The sequence below is a fragment of the Nerophis ophidion genome, linkage group LG15 (assembly GCF_033978795.1).
Source record: "Nerophis ophidion isolate RoL-2023_Sa linkage group LG15, RoL_Noph_v1.0, whole genome shotgun sequence".
NCBI lineage: Eukaryota > Metazoa > Chordata > Actinopteri > Syngnathiformes > Syngnathidae > Nerophis > Nerophis ophidion.
The window spans coordinates 30682838-30702438 of record NC_084625.1 but is presented as its reverse complement, the minus strand read 5'-3'; the positions used below and the strand labels follow the sequence as shown (position 1 = coordinate 30702438).

The following is a 19601-nucleotide window of genomic DNA, read 5'->3' as shown; positions in this document are numbered from 1 at the left end:
CATGTAGGTGCTCTCATTTCCTGCACTCAGTCCAAGCTTTGTGTCAGCCTATGTGCTGATGTTGGCTCACACCCAAGATGGGTTTCCTCCCTAACCTTTGATCTAAGTGGTTATGGTGACATATCGCCATCTCACTCTGAACCAAGTGTGGGCATGGAGGTTCATTTTCAACACCATATATTTTTTTTTTTTTACAAAGGTACAAAAAAAATCCATCCTTTGTCCATCATTGTTGTATCTTTCAGTTGTATTCATGGAATGGATTTCAACCTCCTCTTGTCACAGGTACAAAATTCCTACTCATGGAGCACATTCTGCATATTTGTTTGTCTCTCATGGCTGGAACTCAGTAAAATGTCACCGCTGTTCAAGAAATTAGAAAATGTTCAATGTGATCCGAGAGACTTAATACAGTTTTTTCCAATTGCTTTTACACTAAATTAAAACGTTTCATACAGTTAAAGTTAAAGTACCACTGGTAGTCTCACACACACACAAACATGCACACACACACTAGGTGTGGTGAAATTAACCTCTGTATTTGACCTATCCACTTGTTCACCCCCTGGGAGGTGAGGGGAGCAGTGAGCAGCAGCGGTGGCCGCGGCCGGGGAATCATTTTGGTGATTTAACCCCCAATTCCTTGATGCTGAGCGTCAAGCAGGGAGGTAATGGCTCCCATTTTTATAGTCTTTGGTATGACTCGGCTGGGGTTTGAACTCATGACCTACCGATCTCAGGGCGGACTCTCTAACCAGAAAGTCTACACACAGTAAACAAAACAACAGATTTGCCTAATATTAGGCATAGACTCTGCTTCATAATAATAATAATAATGGATTAGATTTATATCACGCTTTTCTATTGTTAGATACTCAAAGCGCTCACAGAGAAGTGGGAACCCATCATTCATTCACACCTGGTGGTGGTAAACTACATCAGTAGCCACAGCTACCCTGGGGTAGACTGACGAAAGCGTGGCTGCCAGTTTGCGCCTACGGCCCCTCCGACCACCACCAATCATTCATTCACCAGTGTGAGTGGCACCGGGGGCAAAGGGTGAAGTGTCCTGCCTAAGGACACAACGGCAGCGATTTGGGTGTCAATAGGTGGGAAGCGAACCTGCAACCCTCAGGTTTCTGACACGGCCGCTCTACCCACTACGCCATGCCGCTCACAGTTTTTGCGAATCATTACACAAAATGCTTTACACACACCTTCCCATCTTGCACACAGACAATTGTGATACACCAAAGATCACACTTTACACACACGAGTATTGTGATACACACATCTTTATCTCCAGATTTTTTTTTCAAACCTTTTTATGTGTCTCAGAATTTAATTTCTACTGCATGTCATTGTTGACTACTGTGATATGTTACTTTACCTGACTGTGGTAACAATACATATTTTCAGTTTGCAGCATCATTGTTGAGCACTTTTTGAAAAGATTACAGGATATTTTACCTTTGTCTTTAGGTCCTTACATATAGGCCCACTTCACAGTAGACAATGACGATTGCTGTGAATTTGCCAATATATTGTGTCAAGTTACAGTCATCTCATATGCTAAAAGGGCAAAAAGCCCTAAACATGTGATTTCTTATCGTAAAATAGTTTTTTTTACGAATGTGTTTTGTATTTATCACTGTTCTGGGTAACTCACTCCAATAGTGACTTATCATTTGAAGTCTGTGTGAGTGAGATGACAATAAAACAGCATTTTTACAAATGCTTGCTTTATTTTGATGAATGGGCATATGTTGTATTATCAAGCTTATGAGATGCGATGAATTGTTCTTTTTTTTAAATAATTTTTTGTATTAACGTTTTTAATGATAATGTCAATGAGGGATTTTTAATCACTGCTGTTTTGAAATTGTTATTAATATTGATGATGTTCATTTTTGTTTCTCTACTTTTGGATTGTACTGTGTCATGTTTGTGTGTCCTCAATTCCTCAATTGCTCTGTTTATTGCTATTCTAAATGTTGCTGGGTCGGGTTTGGTTTTGGAATTTGATTGCATTTTTATGTATTGTTTTGTTGGATTGACTAATAAATTCATAACATTAAAGAAAAAAAAAAAGAAATATGATAAAAACAAAATGTCCACTGCTGAGGGCATTTGTGCTTTGCAAAACAGGACTATTTCTTACCCAGAGGAAACGGACACAGACCAAAAAACAAATTTCCAGTGCAGAGGACTTTTTTTGTGCAAAATATTTCCAAAAATGTGAAACCAAAAAACTTATGCCTACCTCAGAACAGGGCTATTTTTCCCCCGAAATTTGAAACAAAAAGCAAATATCGACCTCAGAACATGCAGGGCTATTTTTTTCCCCCAAAATGTTTAACCAAAAACAAACGTCCACTACAGAGGACAATCATGTTTTGCACTAGAAGGCTGTATTTTTTTGCAAAATGTGTAACTCTTGACAAAGGAAATGGAAGAAGAAAATGTCACTTTAGAGGACGTTTGATCTTAAGTGGATTGTGCAAAGATTTGGTCACAATAACCTTGGCCATTTGTTTTGTTTTCTTTGTTTGACTCGTCATCCAATATAAAGTGCAAGCAAAAGTGTCTTCATTAGTCAAATTGACGTATTTTCAGTCCCGCTTCCTTTCACATTGACTTTGCACACAATTGTCGCGTATGCAAAGCGAGCTTGTTTGCACATTAGCATTCAGTGCTGCTGAGAATGACTTGACCTTCTCTTGGAAGCCAGAAGCCGCAGACGTTAAGTTTTAATTGAGTTTTTGTGTCTTCCTCTCACCTCATTCTCATCACAACAATAAAGGATTGACCTCATTTCATAGACTAGTCAAAGAACTGTGATCTCTTCATAATGCCAGCATGATGAATGGACTCCACTGTATGCTATCAATACCTTTCTATTATCTGCTAGTTTGACAATTCACCTATAATGACAGACTCACAAATGGATGCCACTAAACTCCTGAAGTACTTTGATAATTCTTGTGATTTGTTACCCTTTTTGCTTTTTATCACGTCTGCTCCCCGCAACCCTTGCTTCGTGGATTGCATCACTTTAATTAACAGATGAAAATACACAATACAATCAAGATTTATGTGGCGAACAAATGTCATCTTGTCCTTTCCTTTGAAAGATCCATTATTTACATTTGCCTTTTAAACAAAAGATTGATTGGACAGAAAACTGAGGGAGTTTTGTTTTGACTCGATGAAAATATGAACCATTTGTCAAATGATATTTCCATGCATGGGAGTCGTATCAAGTGAGTGCTTTTGCAAAAAAAAATACGGACTGTTAGTAGAGGAAGTCAGTCGACTTTTGGTGTTTCAATGTGTGAAAGTACACAACATTAATTACTCTTGTACATTATGAGACAACCTCGAATGTTATTTTTCAGAACAACCTTTGAAAAACATATTATTTAGGACAACATCAAAAATAAAGTAGTCTGTTTTTAACATCTGGTAGATTGCAAGTTAAAATGTTGGGTAACACTTTAGTATGAGGAACATACTCACCATTAAATAGTTGCTTATTAACATGCAAATTAGTAACATATTGACTCTTAATTAGTCATTATTAAGTACTTATTAATGCCTTATTCTGCCTGGTCTTATTATACAACCAGTAAGCCATTAACTAAGAGTTTTCCCCCAATGACCTCAGAATTATTGCTTATTAGTAACCCTAACCCTAAACCTTATATCAGGGGTAGGGAACCTATGGCTCTATAGCCAGATGTGGCTCTTTTGATGACTGCACCTGGCTCTCAGGAAAATCTTAGCTGACATTGCTTAACACGGCAAGTAATTAATAATCCCGCTGGTAATCACAGTGTCAAAAAAAAACTTTCAAAATATAAAACATTCTCATGCATTTTAATCCATTTATCCGGTTTCTACCGCACCTGCTCAAGTAGTCGCATTAATGTTTAGAAGTATTTTATTTATTGTTGGTTAGCTTCTGAATAACAATGTTATTGTAAATAATAAGAGACTTATTATACTTTAAAAATGTTGGTCCTACTTAAAAATGCACGCATTTAGATGTAATCAGTCTTAAAAAAATATTATATGACTCTCACGGAAATACTTTCTCACGAAAATATTTGGCTTGTATGGCTCGCTCAGCCAAAAAGGTTCCCGACCCCTGCCTTATATGTTCCTCTGGTGTCCAAATAACTCTTCATTAAGTCTTCGTTACTTAGAATATGTTCCCCATACTAAAGTGTTACCAACTATTGTTGCTTAATTCATTACCATTGTCCGATATTTGTCATAATTCTTCCTCTACTCTTTGATAACTTTTTGGAGAAAAACTTTGCTAACAGACTCGGTTGTCTCACATGTGCGGGAAAATCACTTTTTCAGACTTTTTTCTTGTGGAAGATTAAAATCTTACATCTGGGTCAATAATGTTAGTAATATGTTTTTTAAGTCCCAATGATTGTCACACACACATAAGGTGTGTTGAAATTATCCTCTGCATTTGACCCATTCCCATGTTAACCCAATGGGAGGTGAGGGGAGCAGTGAGCAGCAGCGGTGGCCGCATTTGGGAATCCTTTTGGTGATTTAACCCCCAATTCCAACCTTTGATGCTGAGTGCCAAGCAGGGAGGCAATAGATCCCATTGTTATAGTTTTTGGTATGACTCGGCCGGGGTTTGACTTACGACTGTCATGATCTGCGGTCTAGATCATGTTTTGTGTAGGATGTTCTGTTAGTTTTGGACTCTTTTAATTCCTGTTTACGCTCCCTTGTTTAGTTACCTGCCTCATGTGTTTGGATCACGCACCTGCTCTAATCAAAAGACTATTATTTAAGTCTAGTTTTGCCAGTTAGTCGTGTTGCGACTTTCTGTCAAGGTGTGGGAGTTTTCGCAGCATACTGCAAGGATTGTTCTCCCGGCATGCAAACGGACTATTCTGGACCAGGCGTGATGAGAGGAACATATTTAATTGTTCACTATCAATACCTACAAACAAAAGGGCGCACAAGGCAAAGGCACAACTTAGCGTATGATACAAAACTAACACATAGGCAGAAACTATGGACATGAAACAAAACTCGGTAACTGTGGCATGAATAAGCAAAACTTACTTGGCAGAGCATGAATCTATGGCATGAACAGAGCAAATACAGAGTAATGTCGCAGGCTTAAATAATAGTCTCTGATTAGAGCAGGTGCATGATTCGAACACATGAGGCAGGTAAAAACAATGAGTCGTCATGGTAACTAAACAAGGGAGCATAAACAGGAACTAAAAGAGTCCACAACTAACAGAACATACTAAACAAAACATGATCTAGACCACAGATCATGACAACGACCTTCCAGTCTCAGGGGACACTCTAACCACAAGGTTACTGAGCAGGTAAATGATTTAGTTTCAAACAAAATTATCTGTTTTCTTAGTTCCATTTCTTTAGTTCCACCTAATGAAGAGTCCAGTCGGGTTACATTATATCATCTCTAAAATGCTAACAAACCGATGATAAGTGGTTTATTTATTCAATTGTTCTATGCAGATTCACTGCTCGAATACCTTGATTTATATCTCCACCCATATCGTGCTACCCACATTTATCTTGTATTAAAATAGCGGTTCATTCTTTATCTCCCAGCATTGTGTTGGCAAATCTGCTAATAATAAAAGCGAGTAACACTGAGATATAATCAAAGCTGCGGCCGCGTGAGGATCAACTGGGAAGTTCGGCCACAAAGCGTGGAAATAAAAGGCCTTTTATTGGACGCGAGTCAAGTGCTTTAAATTGAAGCAAGCCTTCAGGGGCACAGATTGAGATGTATCTAGAATTTTAATGCTCCCTTTTCGTTTGTTAAGCTTCGGGACAGCCGCCAGCTTCGTGTCTGTCTCGCCCATTTCCTCTGTCTTCCCCTTCTTGTGGTCCCTTTTTTTTTGGGGGGGGGGGGTTCTTGTTTAGCAAACAAACTCTGACCACTTTGCTTTCCTGCCTGTTTCTTCAAGGAACGTCAGCTCTGCGGGTGAGGAGGCGAGGCGGAGGATGAGGGAGTGTGACGGCCTCACAGATGCTCTGCTCTACGTCATCCAGACCTCTCTAGGCAGCAGTGAGATTGACAGCAAGGTATGTGGACATCAGTTTCATCAAGATGTGTCATGTCATAACGTCATCAACGCTGACCTGCACTTTTTTTGGAAATTTTGCCTATTGTTCACAATGACTATGTTTAATTAGGATTTTAAAGATTATAAAAAATAATTTTAAGATGTGGCTAATGGGAGTCACCTTGTAACCCTCTAGGACAACATCAAGTGAAAGTTAAAGGTAAAGTACCAATGATTGTCACACACAGACGAGGTGTGGCAAAATTATTCTCTGCATTTGACCCATCACCCTTGATTACCCCATGGGTGGTGAGGGGAGCACTGGGCTGCAGCGGGGGCCACGCCCGGGAATCATTTTTGGTGATTTAACTCCCCAATTCCAACCTTTGATGCTGAAAGCCAAGCAGGGAGGTAATGGGTCCCATTTTTATAGTGTTTGGTACGACTCAGCCGGGGTTTGAACTTACAACCTACCAATCTCAGGGCGGACACTCTAACCACTAGGCCACTGAGTAGTTCAAGACCCTCCATCAGTTGAGTTTATACCAAAAAGTTCTATTTTGGTTTCATCTGACCACATGACATTCTCCCAATCCTCTGCTGTATCATCCATGTATCCATTTTGGTATAAACTCAACTCGTCGTGTTTGGAGGAAGAAGAATACTGAGTTGCATCCCAAGAACACCACACCTACTGTGAAACATGGGGGTGGAAACATCATGCTTTGGGGCTGTTTTTCTGCTAAGGGGACAGGACGATTGATCCGTGTTAAGGAAAGAATGAATGGGGCCATGTATCGTGAGATTTTGAGCCAAAACCTCCTTCCATCAGTGAGAGCTTTGAATGGTTGACCAAATACTTATTTTCCACCATAATTTACAAATAAATTCTTTAAAATTCCTACAATGTGAATTACTGGATTTTTTTTCCACATTGTGTCTCTCACAGTTGAAGTGTACCTATGATGAAAATCACAGACCTCTGTAATTATTTTAAGTGGGAGAACTTGCACAATCGGTGGCTGACTAAATACTTTCTTGCCTCACTGTGTATATATATATATATATATATATATATATATTAGGGGTGTGGGAAAAATCGATTAGAATTCGAATCACGATTCTCACGTTGTACGATTCAGAATCGATTCTCTATTTTTTTAAATCGAATTTTTTATTTTTTTTATTTATTGATTTTTTTAAATTGTTTTTATTTTTTTTATTAATCAATCCAACAAAACAATACACAGCAAAACCATAACAATGCAATCCAATTCCAAAACCAAACCTGACCCAGCAACACTCAGAACTGCAATAAATTGCAACTGAGAGAAGACAAACACGACACAGAACAAAGCAAAATTAGTGAAACAAAAATTAATATTATCAACAACAGTATTAATATTAGTTATAATTTCAGCATAGCAGTGATTAAAAATCCCTCATTGACATTATCATTAGACATGTATAAAAATAAAAAAAAGAACAATAGTGTCACAGTGGCTTACACTTGCATCGCATCTCATAAGCTTGACAACACACTATGTCTAATGTTTTCACAAAGATAAAATAAGTCATATTTTTGGTCCGTTTAATAGTTAAAACTAATTTACATTATTGCAATCAGCTGATAAAACATTGTCCTTTACAATTATAAAAGATGTTTACAAAAAACTACTACTCTGCTTGCATGTCAGCAGACTGGGGTAGATCCTGCTGAAATCCTGCGTATTAAATGAATACAGAATCCTTTTGAATCGGGAAAAAAATCATTTTTGAATCGAGAATCATTTTGAATTGAAAAAAAAAAATCGTGACCCCAAGAATTGATATTGAATCGAATCGTGGGACACTCAAAGATTCACAGCCCTAATATATATATATATATATATATATATATATATATATATATATATTAGGGCTGTGAATCTTATATATATATATATATATATATATATATATATATATATATATATATATATATATATATATATATATATATATATATATATATGCCATTGTAGTCCACGCTGCAGTCAACAAGTTCCTTCTTTTACGCTATCGTCTTGTTGTGGGGCAGACTGGCTTGTACATGCACATACATCCTCCACTGTTTCCGTTTGGAATACAAAGTAGCGTACAGTTCTAACTTATACTGTATGTGTCAGTAGACTCAACATGGAAGCACTAAACACTACAACAACGACGAAGGGGAGAAAACACAGCCGAAGTGGAGCCAAGTTATTAAGACTGCCTACTAAATAGCATATCCTGAAGAGACGGTCAGAAAGCGGCTTGAAGATAGTCAGTAAAAGATAATCTCTGCAACATTTTGACCAAAGCACCACCATTACATGTTATGTAGACAACAAGTACGTTTTTCTAAATGTAGAAAAAATATCAAAATATGATTTTAATCCGTTCTGTGGAACCATTGGCGAGTAAGCCTGTATGCTGGACATTGAATGATGGTGTTTTCTATTTATTTTATTTTTATACAAGTTTTTAAAAAAAATTTATTGTCAGGCTTGGACTGAGGATGTTTGTGCTTCCCCGATGCAAGGATGATGTGGGACTAGTCAGGCATGAATGTAAGTACATGATATTTATTAAATAAACAAACAAACTACAAAAAGGCAAACCAAGGACGTGCTCTGTGGCGGATAATAATCTATACTATACTTAAAACAAAACAGCACAATGGCATGACTATATACAAACAAAACAAAACTAGCACTGTGGCATAAATACATAAACTTAAACGGCATGGAACTGTGGACGAGGACGTGAAGGTTTGAACAGCATGGCTAGGGTGCGTGCGAATGTGAGGAGATCCCAGAATGATGAACAGAAAGAAAATTACTTAAATACTGGCTGGGATAATCAGGAACAGGTGCGGATCCGAGGGCAGGGGCGTGACAAGGTGGGAACTAATACATTGGCATGGAAACAAACAAAACCAGGAAGTGCAAAACGTGACTGAATGTCCAAAATCAAAAACATAACATGACAAAACAAAATATGATCCATAGGTGTGACATTTATTTCCGCTTGTATTTCTTTTATTTGGGTTTTATTGTATGGTTTATTTTTCTGTGATATGGATCCCCCTGGGTCTGAAATAAAATGACTACTATGACCCCTTTAAGTGAATAATGACAGGTTACACTGTATAGTATTGAAATTCATATTTTGGCCACATTATTTTGAATTTGTCGGCACCAAATTATTTAGGAGCATTTATCTTGATATGTTCTACAGTAGATATGTTAATAATTCCATCTTTAAAAAGCCCAAAACCTACTTAATGTTTTTACATGTTTTGAAAAACTATTTTCTACCAAATCCAAGCATTTTTAGTACATGTGGCAACGTTAGGTATCTAATGGGAGGAGGATCCCTTTATAAGTATAGTGTATGGAGGCTTAGAATTTGGTGCTACGGCTCTGGTCACGTACGTGTATGGGCACGTGTGCCTCAGTAAATGCCTTTATAGTGACGCACAAGTGGAATAGCCCAAAAAGAAGTTAAAAAGGGGTAATATTTCACTTCCTGCAGCATCCTTGCAGCCATATACCTGTAGAGTTCAGTCATTCAGTGAACACTTCCTAGTGTTCACTGAATGAGACCTATTATACTCAAAAAATGTTGGTCTTACTTAAAAATGCACGCTTTTAGATGTGTTGAAAAATATTATATGGCTCTCACAAAAATAAATTTTAAAATATTTGGCTTTCATGGCTCTCTCAGCCAAAAAGGTTCCCGACCCCTGTCCTAGTGTGTGATGTTGAGTTGGAGCCCAAATGTATGTGTGCTTGTGGCTAAACTATGTGCGGTCCGTCCAGTCGATATCACATAAACAGTGTTGTGGCTGGCTGACTTCTCAAGGTCTCCCCTCCCTGTCTCTAAATGGCCTCCCTTAATCACTGTTTATCCGCCTGCTCCTCTCCGCCATCTGACTGCAGCCACCAGAGGAGTGCCGCCACCGCCCCACTAACAAAGACTGATTGGCAGGTGAACACGCAGGCGGTTATTAGTGAAATAGCCACAAATATCAATCAATCAATCAATCAATGTTTACTTATATAGCCCTAAATCACTAGTGTCTCAAAGGGCTGCACAAACCACCACGACATCCTCGGTAGGAAAACTCACACCCAGTGGGACATTGGTGACAATAATGACCCAGTGGGACGTCGGTGACAATGATGACTATGAGAACCTTAGAGAGGAGGAAAGCAATGGATGTCGAGCGGGTCTAACATGATACTGTGAAAGTTCAATCCACAATGGATACAACACAGTCGCGAGAGTCCAGTCCAAAGAGGATCCAAGACACAGCAGCGAGAGTCCCGTTCACAGCGGAGCCAGCAGGAAACCATCCCAAGCGTAGGCGGACCAGCAGCGCAGAGATGTCCCCAGCCGATACACAGGCGAGCAGTACATGGCCACCGGATCGGACCGGACCCCCTCCACACGGGAGAGTGGGACATAGAAGAAAAAGAAAAGAAACGGCAGATCAACTGGTCTAAAAAGGGAGTCTATTTAAAGGCTAGAGTATACAAATGAGTTTTAAGGTGAGACTTAAATAATAGCTGGAGGCTCTCCTGCTTTGGCTGTTGGACCCGTCTTCCACTAAGTCTCTCTACATTGTGTCTTCTCAGTAATTGGGTTTATGCAACGAGTACTTAATCAGGACTGCTACGAGGACCATTTAGCATCTGGACATTACATTAGGCACACAATGTTCCATATCCAAAATTATGGAAATACACTACACTGACACAAAACATGAATACCACCCTGGCAGTGTCACTAAAAACCTAACAATATGTCAAAGTGAGTTTCATATTAAGATGGCTTTATTTGAAATACATTATTAATTTATATATACATTATATACATGTGTGTGTGTGTGTGCATATATATATATGTGTGTGTGTGTGTGCGTGCGTGTGCAGATATATATATATATATATATATATATATATGTGTGTGTGAGTATATATATATGTATATGTGTGTATGTATGCATATATATGTGTATGTATGTATATACTCGTATATGTGTGTATGTATATGTATATATGCATATATATGTGTATGTATGTATATACTCATATATGTGTATGTATATATTTATATATGTGCATATTTATGTGTGTATATATATATGTATATATTTTTAGACATATGTATATATTTATATACATATATAAAGGTATATATTTATGTATATATTTATATGTATGTATATATGTTGTCAGGCTTTCCCCTGACAGTTTGTCGATGTTTTAGTTTTTTCCTCTGCATTTGTCTGTTTCCTCTGTGTTTAGTATTTCCTGTCCTTAGTTCCTGTCTAGTGCTCTTATTTTGGTTCAGCTTCCTGTTTGTCTCAATGTGTCCTGTTTTCACTCAGCTGCGGCTGATTGGCATCTGGTCACACCTGATGTCAATCGGCCAGCTCCTATTTTACCTGCTTTGTTCGTCCAGTCAGTGATGGATCATTGTATTGTCGTTGCCACACATCACTCTTGTCGTGCTACCTGTCGTGTCGTTTTGTTACAGCTACTACCTGTCATGCTACATTTTGTCCTGTTTCTGTTAGAATTAGTTATTTACAGTTTTTCTGTTTGCTATCCACTAGCTTCCATGCTAAAGTTCCTTTTTGTTTTCTAGCTTCGAGTGCTAGCTCCCTTAGTTTGTTATTCCGCCCACGTGCGTGCTTTTTGTTTGTTCTTGTTTAGTTTTAATTAAATCATGTTTTCATGTTCTATGCCTGCCTCCGTCTCTGCATCTTGGGGTTCGTCAACAACAAATACCTCTGACATATGTACTTATTTATGCATATTTTTATATGTAAATATTTATGTTTATATTTATATATGTAAATATTTATGTTTATATTTATATATGTAAATATTTACCTATTTATATATATATGTATGTATATATTTATATATTATGTATATGTAATAGTGTATATTAATTTGTATATATTAATGTACAAAACCAGTTAAGATGGCACGTTGTATAAATCGTAAATAAAAACAAAATACAATGATTTGCAAATCCTTTTCAACCTATATTCAATTGGATGGACTGCAAAGACAAGATATTTAGTGTTCGAACTGAGAAACTTAATTTGTTTTAGCAAATAATCATTAGAGTTTAATGGCAGCAACACATTGCAAAAAACTTTTCACACGAGCATGTTTAACACTATGTTACATGGCCTTTTCTTTTACCAACACTCAGTAAACGTTTTTTTTATGAACTGAGACCAATTTCTGAAGCTTTTCATGTGGAATTATTTCCCATTCTTCAACCGTCCGGAATCTCCGTTCTCGTATTGTATGCTTCATAATGTGCCACACATTTTCAACAGGAGACAGGTCTGGACTACATGCAGGCCAGTCTAGTACCCACACTACAAAGCCACACTGTTGTAACATGTGCAGAATGTGGCTTGGCATTGTCTTGCTGAAATAAGCAGGGGGGTCCATGAAAAAGACGTTGCTTGGATGACACTATGTTGCTCCAAAACCTGTATGTACCTTTCAGCATTAATGGTTGGTACCTTCACAGATGTTTAAGTTACCCATGGCTTGGGCACTAATACACCCCCATACCATCACAGATGCTGGCTTTTGAACGTTGTGCCTATAACAGTCCGGATAATTCTCCAGATTATCTGAACCTTTTAAAGATATTACAGACCGTAGACATGTTGCGAGCATCTAATTTCAAATGAGCTAATATATATATATATATATATATATATATATATATATATATATATATATATATATATATATATATATATATATATATATATATATGTGTGTACAAATCCCTTTTCCATATGAGTTGGGAAATTATGTTGGATGTACATATAAACGTAATACAATGATTTGCAAATCCTTTTCAACCCATATTCAGTTGAATATGCTACAAATACAACATATTTGATGTTCAAACTACTAAACTTTTTTTTTTGTCTAATCGTTAACTTTAGAATTTGATGCCAGCAACACGTGACAAAGAAGTTGGGAAAGGTGGCAATGAATACTGATAAAGATTAGGAATGCTCATTAAACACTTATTTGGAACATCCCACAGGTGTGCAGGCTATTTGGGAACTGGTGAATGGCATGAATGGGTATAAAAACAGCTTCCCAAAAAATGCTCAGTCTTTCACAAGAAAGGATGGGGTGAGGTACACCTCTTTGTCCACAACTGTGTGAGCAAATAGTCAAACAATTTAAGAACAACGTTTCTCAAAGTGCAATTGCAATAAATTTAGGGATTTCAATATGTACGGTCAATAATATCATCAAAAGGTTCTGAGAATCTGGAGAAATCACTCCACGTAAGCGGCATGGCTGGAAACCAACATTGAATGACCGTGACCTTCGATCCCTCAGACGGCACTGTATCAAAAAACCGACATCAATCTCTAAAGGATATCACCACATGGGCTCAGGAACACTTCAGAAAACCACTGTCACTAAATACAGTTTGTCGGTACATCTGTAAGTGCAAGTTAAAACTCTACTATGGAAAGTGAAAGCCATTTATCAAGAACATCCAGAAATGCAAATTGGAAAAGTATTCTGTGGTCTGACGAGTCCACATTTCAAATTGTTTTTGTAAATATTCGACATTGTGTCATCCGGACCAAAAACTGTTATCGACGCAAAGTTCAAAAGCCAGCATCTGTGATGGTATGGGGGTGCATTAGTGCCCAAGGCATGGGTAATTTACACATCTGTGAAGGCACCATTAATGCTGAAAGGTACATACATGTTTTGTAACAACATATGCTGCCATCTAAGCGCCGTCTTTTTCATGGACGCCCCTGCTTATTTCAGCAAGACATTGCCAAGCCACATTCAACACGTGTTCCAACAGCGTGGCTTCATAAAAAAAGAGTGCGGGTACTTTCCTGGCCCGCCTGTAGTCGAGACCTGTCTCCCATCGAAAATGTGTGGTGCATTATGAAGCGTAAAATACTACAGCAGAGACCCCGGACTGTTGAACGACTGAAGCTCTACATAAAACAAGAATGGGAAAGAATTCCTCTTTCATAGCTTCAACAATTAGTTTCCTCAGTTACCAAACGTTTATTGTTAATGTTTATGTTAAAAGAAAAGGTGATGTAACACAGTGGTGAACATGCCCTTTCCCAACTACTTTGGCACGTGTTGCAGCCATGAAATTCAAAGTTAATTATTATTTGCAAAAAATTAAAAAATAAAGTTTATGAGTTTGGTCTTTGTAGTGTATTCAATTGAATATGTGTTGAAAAGGAATTGCGAACCATTGTATTCCGTTATATATATATATATATAATTATATATATATATATCTATGCATATACATATATATATATATATGTATATGTATATGTACATATGTTTATATATGCATATACGTTTATGTACATATATATATATATATATGTATATATATATATATATATATATATATATATATATATATATATATATATATATATATACACACACACACTTATATATATATATGTATATATATATATATATATATATATGCATATACATATATATATGTATATGTATATGTACATATGTTTATATGTGCATATATGTTTATGTACATATATATATATATACACACACACACTTATATATATATATGTGTGTGTCTGCGTGGCAATATAATTTTTTATGTTCATATGCATGGATATTAGATTAGATAGTACTTTATTTATTCCGTCAGGAGAGTTCCTTCAGGAAAATTAAAATTTTCAGCACAATCCCATTCAAGATCAGACAAACATTACAGGGAGACAGAACAGGATCGCTGACGGGTCTGCCGGCTTCCAGCGCCCCTTACAGAAAAGGTGAGATACAGGTAAACAAGGGGGAGGGGGGGGATGGGAGAAAAAAATAAAAGATTAAAATAAAATGAAATAATCGGTCTTAGTCTGGGCCCTGGAGAGGGGGTGCAGACTGAGGCCAAGGGAAAAAAACAAAAAAAACAAAAAACTCATAGCCATAGTACACTTCCTCTTACATGTGTGTAAGAGGGAAACATCAAACATCAAAGAACACAGAGGACAATAAAGACATTAAAGCAGCAGATACAACCAGACACTTCTACATACAGCTATGAATAAAAAGTAAAAGAAACATATACACTGTGGTGGCCTCTGCGGTGTTCCATGCCATCGTCCGCTGGGGTGGAGGGAGCATGGCCGGAGACAGGAGCAGACCCAACAAAGCAACCAAGACAGCCGACTCCACTCTCGGCCGCCAACCAACTCTCGGCCAGTGTCCAGTCCGCATGGATGAGCGAGGGTACGTCCAAGGTGACTGAGGTGTCCGACACCCGCTCACCCAGCCAAGACACCGCGAAGACTCTCCGTCCCAGCGCTCAGTGCTAGCTCCGCAGCCCTGACCCCTCATCCGCATCTCCTCCAGTCCCTCCAAACAGACTCCGGTGTGGCAGAGACCCTGCAGCTGGTCTCCATGGCCAAAAAAGCTCCCGGGAGGCGGATCCAGAAGTCCAAAAAAAAAGCACCACAGAGGTCACGAAAGTGCCACCCCTTGTCACACAGTCCCAAAGGGTCCCGGACCAAAAGGCAAGAAAATATAATAAAACATGAAAACAAGAGGGAAACACAAAGGGATGACACAAGAGCACAGAGCTCCTGCCAACAGCAGCCACTACAGCAGCGCCATCTTGGAAAAAAAAAAAAAAAAAAAGGAAAGGTGCATGCACATATACATGTATGTATATGCATGCACGCATACATATGTATTGTATATATATATATACACACACACATATATGAATATACATATATTCATATGCATGTATATGCATACGCATATACATACTGTGTGTATATATATATATATATATATATATATATATATATATATATATATATATACACATATGTATATATATATATATATATACATATATATATAAATATATGTACACATACCGTATGTATATATGTATACAAATACATATATGTATACAAATATACATACTTATGCATATATATATATATATATATATATATATATATATGTATATATATATATTTTGTTAAAAGCGATTTTACAAAACAAATATTTTTAGGCCATTTCTTAAGTCAGCCACCGATTGTGCAAGTTCTCCCACTTAAAATAATGACAGAGGTCTGTCATTTTCATCATAGGTACACTTCAACTCAGAGAGACAGAATGTCATAAAAAAATGCAGGAATTCACATTGTAGGAATTTTAAAGAATTTATTTGTAAGTTATGGTGGAAAATAAGTATTTGGTCAACCATCCAAAGCTCTCACTGATGGAAGGAAGTTTTGGCTCAAAATCTCACGATACATGGCCCCATTCATTCTTTCCTTAAAACGGATCAATCGTCCTGTCCCCTTAGCAGAAAAACAGCCCCAAAGCATGATGTTTCCACCCCTATGCTTCACAGTAGGTGTGGTGTTCTTGGGATGCAACTCAGTGTTCTTCTTCCTCCAAACACGACGAGTTGAGTTTATACCAAAATGGATACATGGATGATACAGCAGAGGATTGGGAGAATTTCATGTGGTCAGATGAAACCAAAATAGAACTTTTTGATATAAACTCACAAAGGGACATGAACCAGGGATACACAGAGAGAGAGCAAAGCAAAGGCGTGGAAATCACGGGGAAGGTAATGCCAGACGTGATGCTTACTGGAAGGTTAGCGACGTTCTGGCAAAGGTTCCTCGGGTCTGCTGATTTTTATGCCGCTCCCTTTCGTCAAGTTCAGGTGTGTTGATTATTGACTACAGGCTCGTTGTTGCGTTGGCGTGCTGCGCTTAGCACGAGCGGGGGTGTGACTGATTGCGCTGTCAACAGAGGCAGCCGCTGCTCCAACGCTGGGGAAACGCGTGTTCGACTCCGCGTCATGACAGAGACACTTGTAATTTAGGGCTATATAAATAAACATTAATTGATTGATTGAATTATAACAATACAAACTAACACTAAATAATTTCATATATTTGAATTTATCCCACTCTGTCAAAAACAGGTATTATTTTTTAGAGTTTAACCAACAGTTTTATTTATTTACAATAAATATTTTATTAATTTGCTACTATGATATGTCTTGTTAATCAGACTTAATCAAAACAGTGTATTCGATTGTTTGACATAATTAATTAAAAAAATACAATATTACCATAAAATAGTGAATGTCATAGGAAATTTAACATTATTTTGCTGTTTGTGTTTCTTAATACATTATTTTCCATTCATTATCATACATCATCTTTAAACTTTATTACGGACATAAACATGTGTCAACAACCAAATATTATAAATGTTAGAATAAAATATTTTAAACATAATAACACAATTGACCAGTCAAAATTGAGAATTATTTATAAAAACATTTGGATTGAACTAATTTAAAACACTAATATACATATTTTCACTAATATATATAATATATATAATTTATAATATATATACTTTATGTTATCATTTGTTGTACCACTAAATGCTACACATATGCATTAAGACAGGGGTGTGAAACTAATTTTAGTATGGGGGGCGACATGGAGAAAAACATATTCCCAAGTGGGCTGGACTGGTAAAATCACGGCACGATAACTTAAAAAAAAGACAACTTCAATTTGATTTCTTTGTTTAAAATTAGAAAAAACACATTCTGAAATTCTACAAATCCTAATTTTGTTGTTGTTGTTTTGTTTTTTTACAATTACCTGTTGCAGTTAATAGTACATATACTTTATTTGTCGTTATTGATTCGGAATAAATGATGTGATAATGTTAATCAGTCAACTCATTGGTGTTTATTTTCAATCTATCACGATAAAAAAATTATATCAAAATCAAATTACAGTATGTTATGTATGTAGTTTGACCATTTTCCTCAACATATGTACTAACATCATGTGGTTTATTTTGTACAAATATGGCATCATCTACAAAGATCCAAAGAATTGCTATTGCGACATCCAGTGGACCCATTTAGAACAGCAGTTTATTTCATTCAAAAATTTCAGGTTGATTTTTATGCATAGCAAACGGTTGACACCCCTGCATTAACAACATGCACAGAGGTTTAATATGTAATATCCAGCCATCCATCCATTTTCTACCGCTTATTCCCTTCGGGGCCGCGGAGGTTGCTGGAGCCTATCTCACCTGCATTCGGGCGGAAGGCGGTGTACACCCTGGACAAGTCGCTACCTCACCACAGGACCAACACAGATAGACAGACAGCATTCACACACTAGGGCCAATTTAGTGTTGCCAATCAATATGTTTTAGGAAATTTAATGATGTGTAGCTAAGTGGCAATTAGCAACTAGTCACTGAAATGATGGCACGAGGAAATAAAGATGATAAAATATTTTAATGCTAACTCTTACTACATTAGATGTGAGTGTTATTTCTATACAATGGTGCAATACCTGTTTCTGACTCTGAATTATGTGAACACCAAGCTCACGTTTCTTTATTTACTAAAGCAGCTGAATGGAGCAATGTAGCACCAAAAAAAGCATAAACCAGAAAATGGAAATGTCAGTGTGTGTCTGTGACTGCAGCTCGCTGGACTGAGACGTTTGTTTAGTTTGTCGCTCTCTCCCGAGTCTGTTCAATTACGCTCTGTGCCTGTTTTTGTGTAAACCCACGGCTCTTGCGGCGCAAGAGACGGATGATTCGTCTTGGTTCATTTCCACTCCACTACCTCGATGACACCCCCCTGTCAAAGTTGTACTAAACACGCCGACTCGCACTAAACAGAGGCATGAGCGCACGTTAAATGGCCTGTAAGAAAATATATCGGGCCTGTCATTTTTCCTCGTTTTACCCGAGTTTATTCTAATTTCATTTTAAAGCCTGAACTAATAAAATACACGTTCATATTACCTGTGGATTATCGAGCTTCGCCGTTCTCGCACTGCAAAAGTGCTGCGGCTAGTCGACGAGGCACTTTTACCAGCCTCCACGTCCACTTCCAGCAGTGTTCTCAAGCGTGACGTTTCATTTGAGTGCATCCAGCCCCGCATCTCCTAAACACCCGTCCCACATCTCTGCCTCTCATCTCCCAACTCAGACCGTGGAGAACTGCGTCTGCATCCTGAGGAACCTGTCGTATCGCCTGGCCGCCGAGACGTCTCACGGCCAGCAGGGGGGGCTGGAGGAGCTCGACGGTCTGCTCTGTGACGCCAACGGCCGCGACGGAGAGAGTTCCGGCTGCTGGGGCAAGAAGAAGAAGAAAAAGAAGGGCGCCGACCAGGTAAAACAAAACAAAAATGACCTCAAAATCCCTTATTACCACCAGCAGATGGCACTGTGGTGAAAAAAGCTCATGAGCTTTACAATCCTCTGTCATGTTGCTAAAGAAATAGGGTATTCATTTCGAGCAATTCTATTACGGGGCGGCATAGCTCGGTTGGTAGAGCGGCTGTGCCCGCAACTTGAGGGTTGCAGGTTC

General features: G+C 37.8%; 1 protein-coding gene across 7 annotated transcripts in view; it reads left to right on the top strand.

The window, feature by feature from the left end:
* Window positions 1-19601, top strand: part of ctnnd2a (catenin (cadherin-associated protein), delta 2a) — a 747299-nt gene that overhangs the window by 598455 nt on the left and 129243 nt on the right. For all 7 annotated transcript variants that reach the window (XM_061922003.1, XM_061922001.1, XM_061922002.1 and 4 more), the window contains exons 16-17: window positions 5991-6108; window positions 19221-19403. In XM_061922003.1, coding sequence (XP_061777987.1) covers window positions 5991-6108; window positions 19221-19403 — 301 coding nt within the window. The remainder of the gene's footprint in view (window positions 1-5990; window positions 6109-19220; window positions 19404-19601) is intronic.